Source organism: Nicotiana attenuata, unplaced genomic scaffold (assembly GCF_001879085.1).
Source record: "Nicotiana attenuata strain UT unplaced genomic scaffold, NIATTr2, whole genome shotgun sequence".
In the NCBI taxonomy this organism is placed as follows: Eukaryota; Viridiplantae; Streptophyta; class Magnoliopsida; order Solanales; family Solanaceae; genus Nicotiana; species Nicotiana attenuata.
Window position 1 is genome coordinate 301192 of NW_017671243.1, and position 22224 is coordinate 323415.

The 22224-nt window shown below is 39.7% G+C and overlaps 2 protein-coding genes across 2 annotated transcripts in view; one reads left to right on the plus strand and one right to left on the minus strand.

The window, feature by feature from the left end:
• The window catches only part of LOC109207001 (DDB1- and CUL4-associated factor 8-like), a 28938-nt gene extending 9796 nt beyond the window's left edge, over nt 1-19142 (minus strand). The window contains exons 1-4 of the mRNA XM_019369880.1: nt 19035-19142; nt 16573-16824; nt 15938-16081; nt 9460-10206 (exon numbers count right to left, since the gene is read on the minus strand). Of these exons, the coding sequence (XP_019225425.1) occupies nt 9460-10206; nt 15938-16081; nt 16573-16824; nt 19035-19142 (1251 nt within the window). The remainder of the gene's footprint in view (nt 1-9459; nt 10207-15937; nt 16082-16572; nt 16825-19034) is intronic.
• Nucleotides 19143-20442: 1300 nt separating this feature from the next.
• On the plus strand, nt 20443-22114 carry LOC109206991 (replication protein A 70 kDa DNA-binding subunit A-like). Its single transcript, XM_019369867.1, has 7 exons — nt 20443-20542; nt 20630-20714; nt 20845-20932; nt 21018-21175; nt 21255-21375; nt 21440-21634; nt 21866-22114. The coding sequence occupies exons 1-7, from the start codon at nt 20443-20445 to the stop codon at nt 22112-22114; spliced, it is 996 nt and encodes a 331-aa protein (XP_019225412.1).
• The last annotated feature ends 110 nt before the right edge of the window (nt 22115-22224 follow it).

Consider the following 22224-nt stretch of genomic DNA (forward strand, 5'->3'; position numbering starts at 1 on the left):
TTTGATGGCGAAGGCATTTAGCCTGAGTCCCAGTTTGAGCGAGGTCGAACTGTCAAATTTTGATGGCGAAGGCACTTAGCCTGAGTCCCAGTTCGAGCGAGGTCGAACTGTCAAACTTTGATGGCGAAGAAACTTAGCCTGAGTCCTAGTTCGAGCGAGGTCGAACTGTCGAATTTTGATGGCGAAGGCACTTAGCCTGAGTCCCAGTTCGAGCGAGGTCGAACCGTCAAATTTTGATGGCGAAGGCACTTAGCCTGAGTCCCAGTTCGAGCGAGGGTCAAAGTCGTCAAACTTTGATAGCGAAGGCACTTAGCCTGAGTCCCAGTTCGAGCGAGGTCCAACTGTCAAACTTTGATGGCGAAGAAACATAGCCTGAGTCCTAGTTCGAGTGGGGTCGAATTGTCAAATTTTTATGGCGAAGGCACAGCCTGAGTCCCAGTTCAAGCGAGGTCGAACTGTCTAATTTTGATGGCGAAGGCACTTAGCCTGAGTCCCAGTTCGAGCGAGGTCGAACTGTCAAACTTTGATAGCGAAGGCACTTAGCCTGAGTCCCAGTACGAGCAGGGTCGAACTGTCAAAGTTTGATGTTGAAGGCACTTAGCCTGAGTCCCAGTTCGAGCGAGGTCCAACTGTCAAACTTTGATGGCGAAGAAACATAGCCTGAGTCCCAGTTCGAGTGGGGTCAAATTGTCAAATTTTGATGTCAAAGGCACTTAGCCTGAGTCCTAGTTCGAGTGAGGTCGAACTGTCAAACCTTGATGGCGAAGAAACATAGCCTGAGTCCTAGTTCGAGTGGGGTCGAATTATCAAATTTTGATGGCGAAGGCACTTAGCCTAAGTCCCAGTTCGAGCGAGGTCGACCTGTCGAACTTAGATGGAGAAGGCACTTAGCCTGAGTCCCAGTTCGAGCGAGGTCGAACCGTCGAACTTTGATGGCGAAGGCACTTAGCCTGAGTCCCAGTTCGAGCGAGGTCGAACTGTCAAATTTTGATGGTGAAGGCACTTATCCTGAGTCCCAGTTCGAGCAAGGTCGAACTGTCGAATTTTGATGGCGAAGGCACTTAGCCTGAGTCCCAGTTCGAGCGAGGTCGAACTGTCAAATTTTGATGGCGAAGGCACTTAGCCTGAGTCCCAGTTCGAGCAAGGTCGAACTGTCAAACTTTGATGGCGAAGGCACTTAGCCTGAGTCCCAGTTCGAGCGAGGTCCAACTGTCAAACTTTGATGGCGAAGAAACATAGCCTGAGTCCTAGTTCGAGTGGGGTCGAATTGTCAAATTTTGATGTCGAAGGCACTTAGCCTGAGTCCTAGTTCGAGCGAGGTCGAACTGTCAAATTTTGATGGCGAAGGCACTTAGCCTAAGTCCCAGTTCGAGTGAGGTCGAACTGTCAAACTTTAATGGCGAAGGCAGTTAGCGTGAGTCCTAGTTGGAGCAGGGTCTAACTGTCAAATTTTGATGTCGAAGGCACTTAGCCTGAGACCCAGTTCGAGCAAGGTCGAACTGTCAAATTTTGATGTCGAAGGCACTTAGCCTGAGTCCCAGTTCGAGCGGGGTCGAACTGTCAAATTTTGATGGCGAAGGCACTTAGCCTGAGTCCCAGNTAATAATCCACATAGATATCATGCGCACATTATGTCGAGGTCGACGGCCCGATCCAACAGAAAAGAAACTGTGCACTGCCAAACGGTCGAATGTCGCGAACCATATATGCATCTATTTCTACCGAGGTGATCGGCCCGATCCACAAATAACAATTATCAACAGGAACATACAAGAAGGCGCATTTATACTTAATTAAACTCATACAAGTGTTCAACAATACCTATGCTCACTTACGTTCATTTCCAATTCTCTAGAATATCCTAAATGATCACATTAGCAAGAAGACATACAACACTTACAAATATAGTATGATACGGGTCCTAAACTACCATGAGTCCCAGTTCGAGCGGGGTCAAATCGTCAAATTTTGATGGCGAAGGCACTTTGCCTGAATCCCAATTTGAGCGAGGTCGAATTGTCGAACTTTGATGGTAAAGGAACTTAGCTTGAGTCCCAGTTCGAGCGAGGTCAAACTGTCAAACTTTGATGGAGAAGGCACATAGCCTGAGTCCCAGTTCGAACGGGGTCGAACTATCAAATTTTTATGGCGAAGGCACTTAGCCTGAGTCCCAGTTCGAGCGAGGTCGAACTGTCGAATTTTGATGGCAAAGGCACTTAGCCTGAATCCCAGTTCGAGCGAGATAGAACCGTCGAGCTTTGATGGCGAAGGCACTTAGCGTGAGTCCTAGTTCGAGCGTGGTCGAACTGTCAAATTTTGATGGCGACTATGTTGGCAAAGAACCTTAGCCTGAGTCCCAGTTTGAGCGGGGTCAAACTGTCAAATTTTGATGGCGAAGGCACTTAGCGTGAGTCCTAGTTCGAGCGAGGTCGAACTGTCAAATTTTGATGGCGAAGGCACTTAGCCTGAATCCCAGTTCGAGCGTGGTCGAACCGTCGAGCTTTGATGGCGAAGGCACTTAGCCTGAATCCCAATTCGAGCGAGGTCGAGCCGTCAAATTTTGATGGCGAAGGCACTTAGCCAGAGTCCCAGCTCGAGCGAGGTTGAACTGTCGAATTTTGATGGCGAAGGCACTTAGCCTGAGTCCTAGTTCGAGCGAGGTCGAACCGTCAAGCTTTGATGGCGAAGGCATTTAGCCTGAGTCCCAGTTCGAGCGAGGTCGAACTGTCGAATTTTGATGGCCAAGGCACTTAGCCTGAGTCACAGTTCGAGCAAGGTCGAACTGTCGAATTTTGATGGCGAAAGCACTTAGCCTGAGCCCCAGTTCGAGCGAGGTCGAACTGTCAAATTTTGATGGCGAAGGCACTTAGCCTGAGTCCCAGTTCGAGCGAGGTTGAACTGTCAAATTTTGATGGCGAAGGCAGAGCCTGAGTCCCAGTTCGTTTCCTCGATGGTTCGATGCCTTGGGCGTTAAGTGTTGGCTTCGTTTCGGCCTGTGGGTGTATGTTGTGCCCGTGCTATGATTGTTTGCTTGACCGTGGCACTCAGGTTGCTTCGAGGCGATGACATGGCATGAATCACCGAACCTGCACTCAGGAATAGTAATGCTTTGAAAAACGCGTGATTCATTAAGTGAAAGACGCTAACCGAATAGTTAGAGATTTGGCTCACCCTTCTTTAGTCCTTTGACAAGTTGCATCGCGGACAATTGCGGGTGTGGCGAGGTAGCGGGCATGGTTGTAGTGGATACACTACATGATGTTCCTTAATCCACTCTTCCAGAGTCTCGTCCATCGTCTGCTTAGGCGACTATTTAATAGCCTTTAGATCTTCCTGTGAGTTAGGCCTAATACTCTACTATATAGGATAGGTTAGGATCCTTCCTCTGTTCTTTTTAATATACACTAAACCGAAAGTCTTGGTTTCAATGACTCCCCCAGCGAGTTGCCTAAAACCTCCCTTGTTGTCTTGCTTGCTTTCGGATAAGAAAGACTAGTCACTTTAACCTACCTTCCTAGCTTTAGTTGCCTTAAGGCTTGTCTTTCTTTCAGAACCTTGTTACTTTTAAGCTGTCTTTTCGCCTGAGGCTATTTCGAGTGATTGCTGCTATCTGGCTTGAGTTAGACAAGCAGAGAAGGATCTTATGCCACTGGGCCCCCTACGCCCGTCTACCTGAGACTGTCCCTTGGCCCATAGGTCCTGGCACAAGGTTAGAATTCTAGCTCTTTCAGAGTGGTATCTCACTGATGGCTCAGCCCTTATGGAATCTCGTACACATTCCGACGATTGGCCGAGCGAATAAGTCAACTTCAAAGTGGATTTGTTGTGCGAAGAGTGCGTTATGACCCGTGGCCGCCTGCCTGGTGGGGGCGGCTCCTCCGTTGTGGTAAACGGGAAACCCGACTCTACGAACCCGAGGAAAGGCTGCACAGCAGTAGTAGGGGCGTTAAGACCGGAGCTTTTTGTAGTGCTAGCAGGAAGCCCAACAGTTTAAAGGAAGGGGTGAAGTCTCGGGATCCGCTCTAGTCGAGTTGTTAGATGTCTCTCTCCGGAATCGCTCCTCTATCATGTTAAATGCTTTCTTGAGGCATCTTCGCTCCGTGAACCCGGCTGCTATTGAAGCCCGAATGGAAGCAAGCCGTCAATGAATTCGGGAACTGCTTTCATCTCCTGATGTCAGAAAAGGTGTTCTATCTCATTCTTTTAGCTGCAAGGGAACCGTCAGGTTGTAGTGGTTGAAGTAGAGCCAAGCAGAGGAGTGCTTGTGTTGTGGTTTTCGTAGTTGCAAGAATTTTTTTTTTCGAGAAAAGGTCCTGTCAAGTCGGTCCGCTAACGCCTTACCCAAGCAAGATGAGTCGACGTCAGAAGTATGAAAGAGTTGAAGTGATTATTAAAGAATTAGGCCTGGAAAGGTATGTGAGCTACCTTTCCATGAACTTCCTTCTCGCCCGAGTCGGCTCCTATGCCGCTAGCTATGCCCTGCTTGGTCCCCCTCCCCCGGCACGGTGGAGGTTCCGTAGCACGTCCGGATGGCTTTTATGGATGTCCCATAAATAAGGCCTCCAACTCTATGTTATAGCCTTCATGCCCTCGATCCGACGGTCCTCATTCTCCCACTTGGCAAGCTGCTACTGTGAACAACAAAGTAAAGGATGCTTCCAGAAACCGTCGCCCCGTTCGCCTGGCATCGGAAAAGTTTTCATTATAAATGGATATAAGGAGTTCACATCGTAATAGTCTAAATTTTAACCATAGGGCTTATAGACATCGGCATGTCCTCCATAGACAGTCTAAGAGAGTGCCAAGAAACAACACATACCTATCACTTTTGGAAGGTATGTAACCCTCGATTCATCCGACTCAAGGAGAAAAAGAGAACAATATAGGCCGATACGTCTCCAGCTTGTGTTTCAATGACGGGTAAGGCGGTCAAGCTACCTGGGCCTGTCTCGTTCGATCGTTTAGCCGCTCTTTCTAAGAGACGGGAATGTAAATAGAAAACATCCCCTGGGAAAGCCTCACGACCTGGTGGTCGGCGTAACAATAATGACATTTGTCGATATGCTACCGCCTGTTTACTAAGATCATCATAGATTATTAATGCGTGCATTCCATTATCGCGGAAATATTCCCCCATGGCACACCCAGAATATGGGGCCAAAAATTGTAGAGGAGCAGGATCCGAATTGAATCAGTTGTCAACGAAATAGCTTAGAAAATCCTGGTAAAGGCTTGAACATCTACCTCTCAAATTTAAATCAGAAATAAAAAAGTTTAGACTCCCGTCAAGAATATTGCGTTGAAAGGCATGACGTGGATCGCCAATCATTCCAATCCCTCTAGTCTTGGCAGTTTCATTAAGCCATTCTGCTATCATTCTAGTTGTTAGTTTTTGATATTGGGTTCGTGTTCAGTGTACCGCTCTTTTTATATATGAAATTACTTCATCCTCTTTTTTAGCCCTTTTTCGTTTGTGCATCTTTCTCCCATGCTTTCCGTTGGTCAACAACCAACCAAAGTGCTCTATACTTCTTCACTACTCGTACAGGCTTGACGGAGTTTGAATTGTGGATCCTCCGGACCATAAAAAAGGAGTTGATAGAGGGAGGAAATCTGCTCTCGAGTCGCAAAACACAATTCCGTATTGAGGAAGTCCCGCACCATGACCTCGTACTCCCTGGGTGAGAGTCCCTGGGTTTGTAGGCGCTGTCGTACGAATTCCACCCATTCCGGATCCTTATCCGGAAAGAAAGAGAACAGCAAGAGGAGGCCTTTTTCTTTATATTTATATATTTCGGAAATCGAATCATCATGCACTTTAGGCCCTTCTGAAAGCCATGAGGCGGGGTCACACGAGTAGCGAAAGACTGAGCTTGCTCATGTTCTCATGCTTCACACAAACCCAGGCTAGGAAGCAGTCAAGTAACTAGCACTGGTTATTCCAGCAACAGCTCTTACTGTAACAGAACTAGGACCGTCAACTCCAATTGTAGCAGCGGGAATGTCTTCACCACCAGATATTGCATTAAGAGCTTCTATTGCATCAACGGTGGAAATGGAGAGCAGGCTCGGAATATAATAGCTTGACCAATTGCACTGGTCATTGTGCGGAATGCCCTCTAAGCCAGTCAGTCAATGGAGGGACCGGGGCGCTAGGTATTTTCTTTCTTCTGGCCGTAGGTGTGATCAATGCCATTGAGCTTCGGTACTCTAAAATAGTAGTCGGAATTCGCTTCTGAGTGAGCTTCCTTCCTTATGTTCTGGTCTGACCTTCACGAACAGCTTTCTTTCAGCTACCAACTTCAAAGCTTGATCTCATCTCTCTTCTTTTGAAAGTTTAGTACTATTATTGTTGGCATGGAAGGAGTTCATCTTGAATTGCCAGTACAGTGATTGGAGGTCTTCCTCATCCCGAGTCACAAGAGCAATCTCTTTTTTTTTTTGAATTCTTTTTTCTTTTCGTTATGGTAATGCAATGCAAGAGGTCGGAAATTAGGAATATTTCGTCTATTAAGGAGGATTCCCCGAATACCTGAAATAGAGATAATCATAGAAAATGTGAAATATTTGATAGGATCCATTTCGGGAACGTAGAATGTAGGAGAAATTCAAATGTGAAACAATACGTCAGCTCTTCAATCTATTGAGCTAAGGCAGCTCTGCAAAGGACAGAGACCATTTCACAAGAGCTTCAAGAAGAGTGAATTGAATTAGCAGCGGGTGATTGAGTTCTATTCGAATGTCGTTAAAGCGCTAACTATTAAATAAATAATTACGACTTTAGAGCGCAAGTCAAACTCATGATAGGCGAGAAATCACGCGCGATTTTTTGTTCGAGGTTCAAGAGGAAGGAGAGGAACCACCGCCCAATGGTGCTTTTACGAAAGTATGGTCACCGGTGGCTAATAGAGGGCTTCAAGTTCTTAGGAAGAGCCGTACGAGACAGCTCACGTACGGTTCGGGAGCCGAGCCCGTTCGGTTCCTCGTTTAAAACGCCTCTGCGCTGGTTTCCGGCCCGATACAGCATGGTGGATGGGGGGGTGCTCCATTCTTTTGCCCGGCGCTCGGGAGAAGAAGGGGGGAGCGCTTTGCATCACTTCTTTCCTCACTCGGGCTGTTCGAGGCCAACAGGGCGGAAGGTTTCTGGTTCCTGTTGGGGCGTTCGATTCTTCTCTTTTTTGTTTGATGCGCTTCCATTGACTCTGGTTTGAGCCGAATTTGTTCTTGGTGTTCCTTTTTCTTCGATCCAGGAAGAACTAAGTATTTTCACTATGAAATCCCCACAGACGGCGCCAAATTGTTTGACCCAAAAGTAGGTTAATACTTTTTAAACAAATCAATCAATGTAGATGAAGGGGTAAATCGTAGTCAATATTAATTAATACTGAATCGAAGAATATAATCGAATAGATAAAAGAATCGATTAAAATGACACCTGTATGGCTTTTATTGATTACAGAAACTCGGCATGCCTCTCCTTGAAGAGGTTCAGGAGATTACAATCAAATTCCTTTTCTTCTCCTTGGAGGTTGGAGGTGGAATCTAAGATTATTTCCTCTGCCTCTCTTGCTTGGAGCCCCCCCCCCCCTCTCTAAGGGGTTCTTTCTTCCTTCTCTTTATATGCTTATCACCTTTTGTTTGGGCCGGGTCGGGGAAATAACATCCCCTCATGGAAAGGCCTCGACCTCGACACTTATCTCATAAATAGCAGCCATTAGACGAGGTCGGATTTATTGACTGCTACTGCAAGGTGGTCGGGACGGGATCCTTGGTGCTATGGTCGTGCGGTCGGATTCTGACCAATACACATTAAAGCATTATAGAGACAGCTCTTATTTGACATGCAATTTTAATGTGAAAGATATACATACTTTGCCAGAAAGCTTATACATATTTTACACTAACAGTACTCTTTTAGAACAAAACATAAGTGAAGATGGTTGATGATGAGAAGGGACAGAGAGAGAATAGTAAAAGTTGAGAGTTCCTGACACAATGAGAATGACAGAATTCAGCAATGGGATTAGCACGAGACTCGAGACACCAGAAATAGAATTGTAGTAGCAGACGAAACATGATCAATAATAGAAAGTCTTGTTCTCAGTTGAACTTTACAAGCCACCAGAAAATAGTGCTCCCCAGATACTTAAATTCTAAATGTCCTCTTACTAGTTCACCTCTTCTCCCAATCCACCTTCTTCACAACATTTTCACTGGGACTTGGTATCTCATTTTGAGGTTATCTGAAAGTGCAGTCAGCAAAATCTGAATGCTTGTTTAAACAGTACAACCATCTTGATAATAATACAGTAATAAACAAGGACCTGCTTTGGAGTGGCCACTTACTCACATCTTAATAGACATTTCTGTGGCTTCTTGTAACAACAACAACGACCTACTCATTTCCATCAAAGCATCCCAGTAACAAACCAAATTTACAAAGATAATACTATATGTTTAATGCTTTATCTTTTAGCACACCTTTAGAAGAAAATTAAATCTTATTTCCTAAGTTCCGCGGAGCATTTATGCATCTTTCACATCTACTACACAATATCTACTATGTCAGGCTTCCCTTCCCGGTTGTCCTGTTCAATCCGTTGTTCTTCTGTCTGAGGCAAAGGCGAATTCCTGATATCATAAACCACTCTGTGAGGCAAAAATGCTTCGATATTATTGAAAAAGCAGTTTCCATGTGAATCAAGAAGCTGATAGTGCTACTATTTTTGTATATCCATAGAGCAAAAAGATCTCTACAAGAAATCAAAAGCAACAAAGATGCAAATTTGAACTCAGTTTGTCTCGGAGGTAGTTGAGTCTTGCCTTACTTCGTATCTTTGTGAGACTAGTCTGGCAGGGTTTTTGTCTAAGATAGCTAGTGGCAATGTTGTGTCTTACTATTTCACTTTTCAGTGCAGAACCTATTTACTAGCTATCGCTTTTGCTTTGCATCTTTCTTCTGGATTTCATATTGTTCCTATTTTCCCTATGATTTCTGTGGAGATACTAATATTGTCTCCTTTTGTCTTTTTGTTTTCTTGAGCCGAGGGTCTTTCGGAAACAGCCTCTCTACTCCTTCGGGATAGGGGTAAGGTCTGCGTACACACTACCCCCACTAGTGGGATTTTACTGGGTTGTTGTTGTTGTTGTTTGTCTCGGATTTTTGAATAGTTAATCCATCAGGTTAGCTGAAGTCCAACTAAAAGCTTGTCCATTCATCAGATGTACTTTAAGTATGTAATAAGGATTAGATCCCAACTGAAATAAAACAGAACATGCCTCATTGTTGTTCTTGAAAAAGATAAGAACAACAATGACAAAAGACCCAAGGATAAAATTTAGAGCTATTGTGAATAACTAAGTATCTAGCTAAAAATAATCTATTTGGAAGAACGAGCTAAAAGACCAACAACAAAGAAGCTTGTACGATATGAAGAATATTTTTAAAATAACACATACCTTTTCAACATCCGTAGGTAAAATAGCTCTATCTAAGGCTTTTGGGGTCCATATCTTTGTGTCAGGCTCCATTCCACAACTAGCAAGCACAGTGGTATGAGGATGAGATACAACATAGCTTACACATTGTCTATCTGCTTCCATTACACGAACAACCTCCCTACTCTTTTTATTCCAAATGTAAATTCGACCACAATCAGATCCACCTGCAATATATTCACATCTGGGCCCAAAAAAGGTAACACCATTTAATTCTTCACCGTATTTGTGCCCCATGTAGAATGGTGGACCAAAGTTCAAGCCAGCATCCAATGGTGGAGATGCATCAGACCGATCATCCAGGTCCATTTCCCCCTCATAACTGTCATACACTAGGGAAGGGGAAATGGGAGATGGATCAGGTCCCAGGCCCATATCTTTTGTGAGAAGATATATAACCTCCTCAAAGTATGAAACAAGAAGCTCGCTGCGGTCGGAGATAGACAAACCTGTTATTCCCACATCCTGGATGCCAACTAAATGTGAGGGACAGAAATAGTCAACAGGCTGACCAAAATCAGCAGAACCATCCCAACTATATTTGCGCATATCAAAAATTCTTGCAAATTCATCTGCTCCAGCAACGGCAAAGAAATAAGGATTTCTTGGATCTACTGCAATTTCACTTAGAGTTAAAGACGTATAATTTCTCGGCCAAAAAGGTCGGCAAGTAAAAAGCTCTGTAGCTTTTTCTGTTCTCAGATCTATCTGTAAGAACACATTCAATCAGAGCATCAGCCATATAAAAGATAAGACAAAAAGGAGAAGTTATGGGAATCTCAAAACATGTTTAGATCATTTAGTGTTTCAGGCTCCCAATTCCAATATAACCATTATACTTGAATCAATCACTAGAATATATAGAGCTCAATTGTATCTCTCTGTGTTCCTTTACTTGGAAAGTAGGTAATATTCTAAGTTTTGATTCAGTAATTGCTTTAAAGTCAGATTCGGTGAATATATATAATTTGCTAATTTGGGTTGGGTTGGGGTGGGGGGGGGAGATTAAAGCAGCTAATTACCTGCTAACTGTTGGTTCTTGATAAAAGAAATTAAGGGAAATAACTGGGGAAGATGACAGGAAAATAAAAAGAGTATACTGGAATAGATGTAAAAGGAACTGAAGCTGAAAATTCTATTTAATTTTACTGCATTTGGACTACAATTTATAAGAGAAATACTAACTTAAAAGACCTAAAAATCAGCACAAAATTTGCTGAAAATAACTAACATCTAGAGACTAGTTCACTCCTAAAGACTAGTTCAAAATTATTTCAAATTCAAACTAAATTACTGCAGTAAATAACTCTTAAGCTGAAACAGTAAAATAATTTTACTATTTTCAGCTTCTAAAGCATATTTCTAACACTCCTCCTTGCTTTTGAAGCTGCAAATTCTGAATTTATGCCTTGTAAACCTTAAGTGGAAGCGACTTTGTACGTAAATCTGCCAATTGATCTTTGGACTTGCTGTAAATTGAGTTCAATTTTCTATTTTGCTGCATCTCATGATTGTCAATGAAATAAGTTGGCTCTTTTTTCGGCTTCATTTTGACTTGAGGCTTGTCAACTTTCTTCCACATTTGCATTTTGCCTTGAGGCTTGTCAACTTTCTTCCAAATTTTGTTTTTCTGAAATATTGACTAACTTCTTTGTCTTCATTTTTCACTATATGTTCCTCTTTTTGGAGGATTTATCTGCTACTTTGTAGATTCTTTGGGCTCCATTCTTCATCTTCGGTTGGATCAAATGAGAAGTTTTTACGTCTCATTTTAACTTAAAATCTCAAGTCCAGTTGCATCATAAATGAAATAATATTTATCCTCAAAGGATACTTTAAATCCTTTTTCCATTAGTTGTCCAACACTTAATAAATTTTGATCAATATCAGGAACATAAAGAACATCTGAAATTTTCTTAGTACCTGACTTTGTTGGGATTGCAACAGTTCCTTTTCCCTTAGAAAGAATATAATCACCATTCCCAATTCTGACTTTCTTATTTCCCATAGACGTGAACTCTTTGAAAAGATTTCTGTCATATGTCATGTGGTTTGTACAACCACTATCAATCAACCAAAAATCAGATTTTTTTATTGAAAGAATAGTTGCCACAAACAAGTGATCTTCTTCTTCTTCATTGGCGACTTGGGCATCTACTTCATGCTTTTGATATTTGCCTTTGCAAATTACAGCTTCATGACCAAGTTGGTTGCAAATTTTGCACTTTGCATCTGGCCTCTTCCAACATTTGAACGGTGGATGACCTTTTTTGCCACAGTGCTGACAAGGTGGGTAATTTTTCTTTGCATTATTACCCTTGCTTTGAGTTCTGTGGTTGGCTGCCAAGGCTCCTTCAACCATACCATCTTGCCTCATAAGCCTCCTTTGCTCTTGTGCCTGCAATGTATTTAACAATTCTGCCAAGGTAATCTTGGATAGATCCTTTGTATTTTCCAAGGTAGTTATGGATACTTCATATTTTTCAGGCACCGTAACAAGAATTTTTTCAACAATTCTTGAATCTTTAAATTTAGTGCCAAGCAACCTTACCTTGTTAACAATGCCAAGCAACCGATCTGAGTATTCTTTGACGGTCTCAGATTCTTTCATTTTCTGCAACTCGAATTCCCTTATTAAATTCAGCACCTTCATGCCTCGAATTCTTTCATCTCCTGTATATTCTCCCTTCAGATAATCCCAGATTTCTTTTGCTGATTTGAGAGTCATAACTCTCGTGAAAGTTGTTGCAGCACACCAGCAAACAAAGTTGCTTTCGCCTTTGATTTCCTAGTTTTCTTTTCCTTATGACTCTTGATCNGACCATGAAGATGTAAGTACCACAAGCAGGGAGACGACCAAAGTGTCCTTATTAATGTTGTACTCAAAGTTGATCAGTAAGTACTTCAAAAATAGAAAAAATACTTTATTGATAGATTACCTATATATGTGTTTATTAACCTTACCATGAAACGTATAGGAGGAACAGGATTATGGCAACATTATGGAGCGAACTTGTGGATCAAATTCAACATCACTTGAATAAATCTGCCAATGAGCCTTTGATTGTTGTTTTGCAGCATATGAAACCTCAAAAATATCGAGGTTTACCATAAATTACATGTATTTTTTAATTTTACTGTATAAAAATTTTAAATTTCAAATTTTTATTTATAATTCATTTGACACACAGGTAATTACTCAGTGCGTAGCTGTTGGTATCAGACAAAGATATGGATAAATTCTACGTTGCCGCAGTCTATTGACTTTAAATCCAGGTTTGTCAAGTGTATAATCCTTTTTTATATGTACAGAAAATATAACAATAGTATTTATAAATTACAATTTTTGACTTATGCAGATTACTTGCAGCACGTCAATCAAACATTCAACGAATCACTCGAACAAGTTCTCAGCAAAGTTACTCTGTTAGAGATGAGTTAGACAAAGGAATTGTACTGTTTAAAACTATTAGGGATTTAGTTCAGTGCACGCAAGTGAGTTTAATTTACTTTCTCAATTATATTTACCTTATGTTTTCTGTTTTGCATTTAGAATAATTGTTTATTTTTTACTCAATAGGAATCCAGTTATTGGATTTGCGGCAGACTTTGGTGCAGACTTCACTTGCGGATGCTGACTGTTCTTATCCAAGTGAAATGGACGATATTCTTTATAAAAAATTCATGTTCAAGGTTATTGTTAAGCAAGAGAATATTGAGTCACAGGTCGAAGTCTACAAAGTTCTTAAGTTTACTGATGATGATGACCTTCTAAAGGAATACGACCATACTTTATTCGAAGACAATATGAATGTAAAAATTTTTTAACGCACAAACCTCATCATATAAAATTTATGTATCAATACTTTTCCACTTATAGGATGAACGTTCTTTTTTATTTTTGTTTAACAGGATCCACAGTTTTTGGATGGACAAAGCTCAAGTGGAGATAAGCTTTTCGGGGTAAATTTCATGAAATTTAAACTTTTACGCCATTATTTATTGGTTCTGCAACTGCTATTAAATTGTTTTGGTTTTTCGAAGGATCTTATGGCCGAAAGTCAGCTGAAGTCTGTTTTGCAAACTCCCATCGAGAAAAGCGTATCAGAAAGTGGATCATCGGTGTTAGACGATGGAGATGCTTGCAATGCAAAAATATCCCCTTTGAAGACATATGACAAGAAGACTAGATCCGCTAATAAGGCATCAGCAGTAGGAGCAGATGATGACTTCAATTCTCAACTGTCTAGCAACAAGGTTCGCAGAGTCGTAAAGAAAGAAAAGAATCTCTTATTGGCTTTACTGAAATGCCTGTAGCTATGCAAATATATATTTTGCACTTATGTCGAATGAATGTGCTGCTGTTGATATGTGATCTGCTGAAATGACTCGACCTATGCAACATCATATTATCTTTATTACTCATGAATTCAGTTATTAATTATGTCGAATGAATGTGGTGCCGTTGCCATATAATTTGCTATCTGCTACATTATTGGTTGTGCTTTAAAGTCAAAAGTAAACCACGTTTCTGATAAACAACTAATTCGTCAACTTAAACTGAACCAAAATTATGGATACATACGCGTTGTGCAAGCTATGTACCCATATAATACTATGTTATTAAACTAAAATGTTGAGAAAGTGCAAAAATTGAGCTTCCCATCATCCATATTGTCACGACCCTAGTTCACCAACCGTGAACATGTCATGACGGCACCTGGTCCCCATGACCAGGTAAGCCTAACAGTGCGGAATAACAATTCAACTTGAGGAATAATCAATTAAAACCGAACATATGAAAAATAACAACTGAATATAAGGCCGTCCGGCCTATACAACTCTAAAGATATGCGGAAGTCTACAACTCAATCCCAAAACCCGGAAACTCACGGGAAACACATGCTAATAGGATTACCATAAGTACTCTAATCTCCAGAATATCTACATCAAGAATATGATAGGATAACAACTCTACAACTAGAATAAGGAAGAAGACTCTTCGGTCTGCGGACGCTGCAGATATACCTCGAAGTCTCCGTGAATCTCTTCGCCTCAAGGATAGTGCGCCTGAGAAGAGGTACCTGGATCTGCACATGAAAAACATGCGTAGGAAGGGCATGAGTACACCACAACGGTACTCAGTAAGTGCCAAGCCTAACCTCGGTTGGGTAGTGACGAGGAAGGTCAGGGCCCTACTGAGGCAAAATATAATAATGATAATTAACAGTATGAAAATCTGACAGAAATAATGAGTACAGCAGCGAACTAACGTAGGTCAACGAGTCAATAACAACTACAAAAGAACAGAGTAAACACAGAATAAATATAGTTCAATATCAATGATAACAACGAGGGTCTCCCAGGATACCGTCCTGTAGCCCTTTTCTCAACNGAGCCATAGCTCTCGTGAAAATTGTTGCACACACACCAGCAAACAAAGTTGCTTTCGCCTTTGATTTCCTGGTTTTCTTTTCCTTGTGACTCTTGATCTGGGCCACCGTCGGATTGTTAGGCAGCGGAAGAACATCATAATCCTCTTCCACGGCCTCCCAAAGATCTAAAGCCTCCAAGTAAGTCTCCATTCTCACTGCCCACAATTGGTAATTTTCACCATCAAAAACTGGAGGAGCCAATTGAGAAAAACTCGTTTCAGTCTCCATCTCACTCAAGAAAAGATTTACTTAGGTCCCTTAAGAAAATGGCTCTTGATACCAATTGTTGGTTCTTGATAAAAGAAATTAAGGGAAATAACCGGGGAAGATGACAGGAAAATAAAAAGAGTATACTGGAATAGATGTAAAAGGAACTGAAGCTGAAAATTCTATTTAATTTTACTGCATTTGGACTACAATTTATAAGAGAAATACTAACTTAAAAGACCTAAAAATCAGCACAAAATATGCTGAAATTAACAAACTCCTAGAGACTAGTTCACTCCTAAAGACTAGTTCAAAATTATTTCAAATTCAAACTAAATTACTGCAGTAAATAACTCTTAAGCTGAAACAGTAAAATAATTTTACTATTTTCAGCTTCTAAAGCATATTTCTAACACTAACAATACAACATCACAAACTTTACTATACAAATTCAACCAATATTAATTGAAAAATAATAAGCAATAAACAACTTAAGAGGTTTAAAGAATATAAAGTTGCAAGAAGAAAACATTCTTCCTTTTGCCTGTGATTTTTCAATATCATAAATACTATCAAATGGTTTCCATATTAGTTCAGCCTCTTTAATAAAAACGAATAAGATGTTTATTTTTCATGCTCTTTTATGACCATGAACACCACACATGCATGCCGTCCATGTTACTAAAAATGTTCCTATTTCAAGAGGTCTGATCTATGAGGATATCAAAAACTGTTGTTTACCATCCATAGCTTAACATAAAACTGGAACCAAAATTTAGAAATTAAGCATAACTCACATGTTGAACTAATCCATCATACCCACACGTGTAAAAGATATTGGGGCTTCCGGGTTCAATTGCCAATTTCGGAGCTAGCCCTTGATGCTTTGCCAGCAAGTTGGTTGACACATAGCCACGTTCTAGAATTTGCGCTCGTCTCACCTACAATGAGTATAATAACTTGCAACTTCTAAGAATAGAATTACATTCTTTCTTACTGGGTATTGTAACAAACTTGCATTGTTAGCTATTCAATATATTCATAACATTGAAAAGGATTCTTTTTTTGGATTAAGTAAGGTATTGCATTATAGGCATCAATAAGATGCAAAAGGTTACAATAGAAAACCTGGTTAACTCTTAATACAAAAAACCATTCTAGAGCATGGAGTTAACCAAGAGCAAAAGGCACTGGCTACTAAACCATTGAGAGAGAGCTAATGAAATCTAAGAGGGGAATAATATCATTTACAGGGGAAAGACTCCAGCTGAAAAGATTGAAAAGGATTCTAAAATCAAATGGAAAAATATATCCCCTTTAGGGAGAAGGAGATACCGCAATGTGTAAGGTGAAGAATCAGCCAGTTCATAGGGAGAAGATCACCTACATGGAACATAGTCAAGAAGGAAAAGCACAACTCTCAAGTAGTTACCTGTCCATCGGCAGCACAAGTGACAGTGCTTCGATCGTCAGTGTGGGGCATGATCTTTGCTTGAGAAACGTAGTCATCGTGACCTGAATGAAATGAGAGAACAGTTTTCCCAGTTTCCCAGTCCCAGAGTGTGACCTTCCTGTCATTAGAGCTCGATACGAGAATGTCACCATCAGCGCTAAAACTAACTGTATTCACCCTACCTCTGTGTTCCTTCAGTTTCCTGGAGACATCAAGACGCAGCACCAAGTCCTGGTAGAAGAACACTGTAATTATATGGAGTCTCCAGGATTTAAAATCTTGACTTCAACTTATAAGCTTGATCAACAAATTAACATGTATAACTTGGACAGCACAATCTGCTGTTTCTATCTGTTCAGTATCTTGAAAGAATACACAGAAGTAGTCAACTGACATCACTAGATATTTTTCTGCACTAACGTTATGCTTGTTATTCCTACCCTCCTTTAAAAGTCCATATCTAAAGTAGACATCTGTTAACCAAAAGAACAATGTAAATAATAACAGAAAATACAAGAGAAAACACATAAACATCCTTTTTATAGGATAAGAAATACACATAATATAAAAAGCTATCTTGAATTTGGCAAAATTAACTACTACTGGGAACCGAATTATTTATAACTATTCAACAAATCCAACGAGCAAAGAGTGCTAATTTTTCCATCTAAACATGTACTACTGTTTCCATAGAATAGTTACACACTGAATACAACAAAAACCGACAATTTTAGAACCGGATACTCCTAGTGACATAGCTTGACATGCAATCCATCCTCAAATCAAACCAATAACAAGGAGAGAAGACAAGCTCGACATATAAACTAGACTTTAGTCAAAGGCATGCCATGCATGAAAGTACCTGCTTAGGACCTATATCACATCATCCAAGAACGAGCTAATCCACAGACAAAATTGATAACAAGATTGGCACCTTACTAGATCTAGTAGACACAGCACCAACAAACTTTATGCGACCAAAAACAATACGCAAAGTCATAAAGGTCACAAAATAAGTGTACTTATCAAGTAGACTTGCCAAAATACATCTGGGTCTAACCGAACAACCATTAACACAAGTAACATGGACAGTCAAGCAAACTGAATGAACCAACTTTTTAAAGGAAAATCAAATAAACCCAATTGTTTCAGTGGAGTAAAAAAGCAAAAATGAAAGTAGAGTTTCTCTCTCTGAACTCCACAACCAAATAGAGCTCCAATTTCTCTCAGCAATCTTATGTGAAGAGGAAAATAAACATGGACAGAATATAAACCAGCTCTTAGTTAGTCCTAGCTCCACTCACTGGAGTGAGAATTCTGCACCAATCACCCAAGGGTGTGGCCTAGTGGTCATGAGGTCTCATATTCAAATTCCAGCAGAGGAAAAAAAAAATTAAACGCTGGGTAATTTCTTCGCATGTACCTAAACCTTGGTGGGTAGAGTGACCAGGTACCTATGCTAGTGGGAGATGGGAAGAAATCAATATTATGGTTAATCTAAGCATATTATTCAAATCAACATTATGGTTTATTTAAGCATATATTATTCAAATTAATATTATGGTTAATTTAATTGCTATCTCCCACCAGTACAAGTAACAGATAACTCTGCCCGCTAAAACTTAAGTGGATATATCAAACCTAGTGTTTTTTGTCCGCTGAAATTTGAACTTGAGACCTCACGATTCTCAATCCACTTCATTGACCACTAGGCCTCTTTGTGCATTCCACCATTTTCATATGTTAAAAAAACAGAAGCACAATTTTGAAATAATATAAGGAAAAGAAGCTTCCAGATTGTAAATAGATGGTACATGTGTCAGAACAATGAAGAAACCAACAGCCATTTGTTTCTACACTGTCCAGTAGCTGCTGATGTGTGGAACATGTTTCTCTCACTTTTTGGACTCAACTGGGGGTCATGCCTCAGAGCACCAAGGAAGCCTTTAGAAACTGGAATACATGGAAAGTTGATAAATCCATCAAACAGGTCTGGAGAATGATCCGTGCTAGTATTTTTTGGTGTTTATGGACAGAAAGAAATAGGAGATGCTTTGATGGTGTATCAACTCCAATTCACTCTATTAAGGCTAGGTGCATAATGTTTCTTTTTAGTTGGCACAAATGTCCCCTGTAAACACCCCTGATAGCTTTCTGAACTTTGTCAGCACCTTGGTCTTAGATTAGCATTTCATGTATTAGAGCTGACTTAGTTCTTTTTGCTGTATTATCTTTTGTACTACTGCATCTTCTTGATGCCATCAATGAACAATTTACTTCATCAGAAAAATACTTGAATTCTAAACAATTTATACCTATCATCCAAACTAACTTTTCAACTGATAATACATTATCATTTTCTACCACGATCACTAATATAAGTCAAGCTAACATCTTAAACATTTAACATCTTAAAAAAGTAAAGCTAGAGAATTACGAACCTCAGAGGCAGTGAGAGAGTCAGCAAAGTTTCTGGTAGAGATTTCGCCGACCTCTCTTTTCCATACATTTACAAGAGCCGAGAGGCTCGTTCTCGCCCTTTTTCTCATACTCATGCTGAAAACCCGACTTAGCTTGATTTTGTTGCTGTTTCTACAATTTGTACTGCGAGTTTTGAGATGGTTTTAACTTTTAATCAGAGTTAGTGTACTGTTTGGAATGGAAGAAGAGAAGAAGGAAAGAGAGAGAAGAGGCATGGTTTGACAGGTGGCAGTGCGCGGGCAATGACGGATGTAAGGAAGTTGTGGGCTCCACAAGTTGCACCTGTCATCGGAAGTGCACAAATAGCCACTAAAAGCAGCTGCTTTTATTTTAAAGCCAGTGTTTTCAATGTATTTAGCCTTTAGCCACTGGTTTAATAAACTTATACCTGACTGGACGAAAATACCCTTCTGGTATAAGTTATACCTACGCTTTTAATCCCACAGAACCAGAAGCTGCAGCAGCAGCAGAAGCGGCGATCGACACTGTGATCGCAATTCTCTTCCAATTTCAAAAATTCAACATTCTCATCCAAAAAATTGACATAGATAAACAGTAAGTTATGCTTTCATGTGTTTCTATCGATTTTTATGCAATTTTCAGCTTTGTGTATGCTAATGATGTGTTTCTATCGATTTTTATGCAATTTTCAGCTTTGTGTCTGCTAATGTTGCCTTCATAATTGATATACAACAACTGTAGCATTCTGATTTTTGACATTACATCTTTTAACAAGTTTACACAGTGATGAAAGTATATACGCGCTTACATTTGTTGGCTTCATAATTGTGCACTAATAATGAATCTGAATTTGCAGGGTGATCGTATACATGCTACAATCGGAAAGTATGTTCTTAAGTTTTTTAGGAACAAGATACATGAACTTCGCTTATATCGTATGAACTACTTTGTAGTCGGACCAAATAATTTGAAGTTGAGGACTACGACACACAACCTGAGGCTGACATTTACTCAAAAGACATTTGTTGAGGAAACAAATGATCCTTCATTTCATATGAACATCTTTAACTTGCGCCCTTTTGACCAACTAACAAATCAACATGATGTCGATGAGACAGAATTACTCGGTATTATTTTTTTAAATTTTAAATGAAGTTAAAAATGTTATTTGTGAAAGTATGTCACTAACTTTTATATTTATAGATGTTGTTGGTCAGGTTGTGACGTATGAAGATGTTAAGACGTACAAGCAGGGAGACGACCAAAGTTTCCTTATTAATGTTGTACTCGAAGATGATCAGTAAGTACTTCAAAAATAGAAAAAATAGTTTATTGATAGATTACATATATATGTGTTTATTAACGTTACCATGAAACGTATAGGAGGAACAAGATTATGGCAACATTATGGAGCGACTTGTGGATCAAATTCAACATCACTTGAATGAATCTGCCGATGAGCCTTTGATTGTTGTTTTCCAGCATATGAAACCTCAAAAATATCGAGGTTTACCATAAACTATATGTATTTTTTTTGTACTGTATAAATTATTTTTAATTTCAAATTTTTATTCATATTTCATTTGACACACAGGTGATTACTCAGTGCGTAGCTGTTGGTATCAGACAAAGATATGGATAAATTCTACGTTGCCGCAGTCTATTGAATTTAAATCCAGGTTTGTCAAGTGTATAATCCTTTTCTATATGTACAGAAAATATAATAATAGTATTATAAATTACAATTTTTGACTTATGCAGATTACTTGCAGCACGTCAATCAAACATTGAACGAATCACTTGAACAAGTTCTCAGCAAAGTTACTCTGTTAGAGATGAGTTAGACAAAGGAATTGCACTGTTTAAAACTATTAGGGATTTAGTTCAGTGCATGCAAGTGAGTTTAATTTACTTTCTCAATTATATTTACCTTATGTTTTCTGTTTTGCATTTAGAATAATTATTTCTTTTTTACTCAATAGGAATCCAGCTATTGGATTGCGGCAAAATTGGTTAATTTGGAACTTGACCGGGGATGGTCATACTTGGCATGCAACAAGTGTAGTCGAAAGGTGGAAAAAGTTGGAAATAGATACTTTTGCGCCAAATGCAATGAAGAAGAATCTTCTGTTACTCACAGGTTAGTACTATTTAGTGAAATTTTTAAAATCTTATATCTATAGAAAATATGCATAAGGTTAATAAAAAATGAGTTGCAGGTATAGGCTTCAAGTTCGTGTTATGGATGGAACCGCTTTTATCTCATTGTTTCTTTGGAATCGCGAAGCTATGCAACTTATAGGAAAGTCCGCAAAAGAACATAAGGAAAGATTATTTGAGGTATACTACTAAAGTTAATTTGATTAACCATAAAAATATTTCTAACTTATGAAATTTGGTGCAGACTTCACTTGCGGATGCTGACTGTTCTTATCCAAGTGAAATGGACGATATTCTTTATAAAAAATTCATGTTTAAGGTTATTGTTAAGCAAGAGAATATTGAGTCACAGGTCGAAGTCTACAAAGTTCTTAAGTTTACTGATGATGATGACCTTCTAAAGGAATACGGCCATACTTTATTCGAAGACAATATGAATGTAAAATTTTTTTAACGCACAAACCTCATCATATAAAATTTATGTATAAATACTTTTCCACTTATAGAATGAACGTTCTTTTTTATTTTTGTTTAACAGGATCCATAGTTTTTGGATGGACAAAGCTCAAGTGGAGATAAGCTTTTCGGGGTAAATTTCATGAAATTTAAACTTTTACGCCATTATTTATTGGTTCTGCAACTGCTATTAAATTGTTTTGGTTTTTCGAAGGATCTTATGGCCGAAAGTCAGCTGAAGTCTGTTTTGCAAACTCCAATAGAGAAAAGCGTATCAGAAAGTGGATCGTCGGTGTTAGATGATGGAGATGCTTGCAATGCAAAAATATCCCCTTTGAAGACATATGACAAGAAGACTAGATCCGCTAATAAGGCATCAGCAGTAGGAGCAGATGATGACTTCAATTCTCAACTGTCTAGCAACAAGGTTCACAGAGTCGTAAAGAAAGAAAAGAATCTCTGATTGGCTTTACTGAAATGCCTGTAGCTATGCAAATATATATTTTGTACTTATGTCGAATGAATGTGCTGCTGTTGATATGTGATTTGCTGAAATGACTCGACCTATACAAC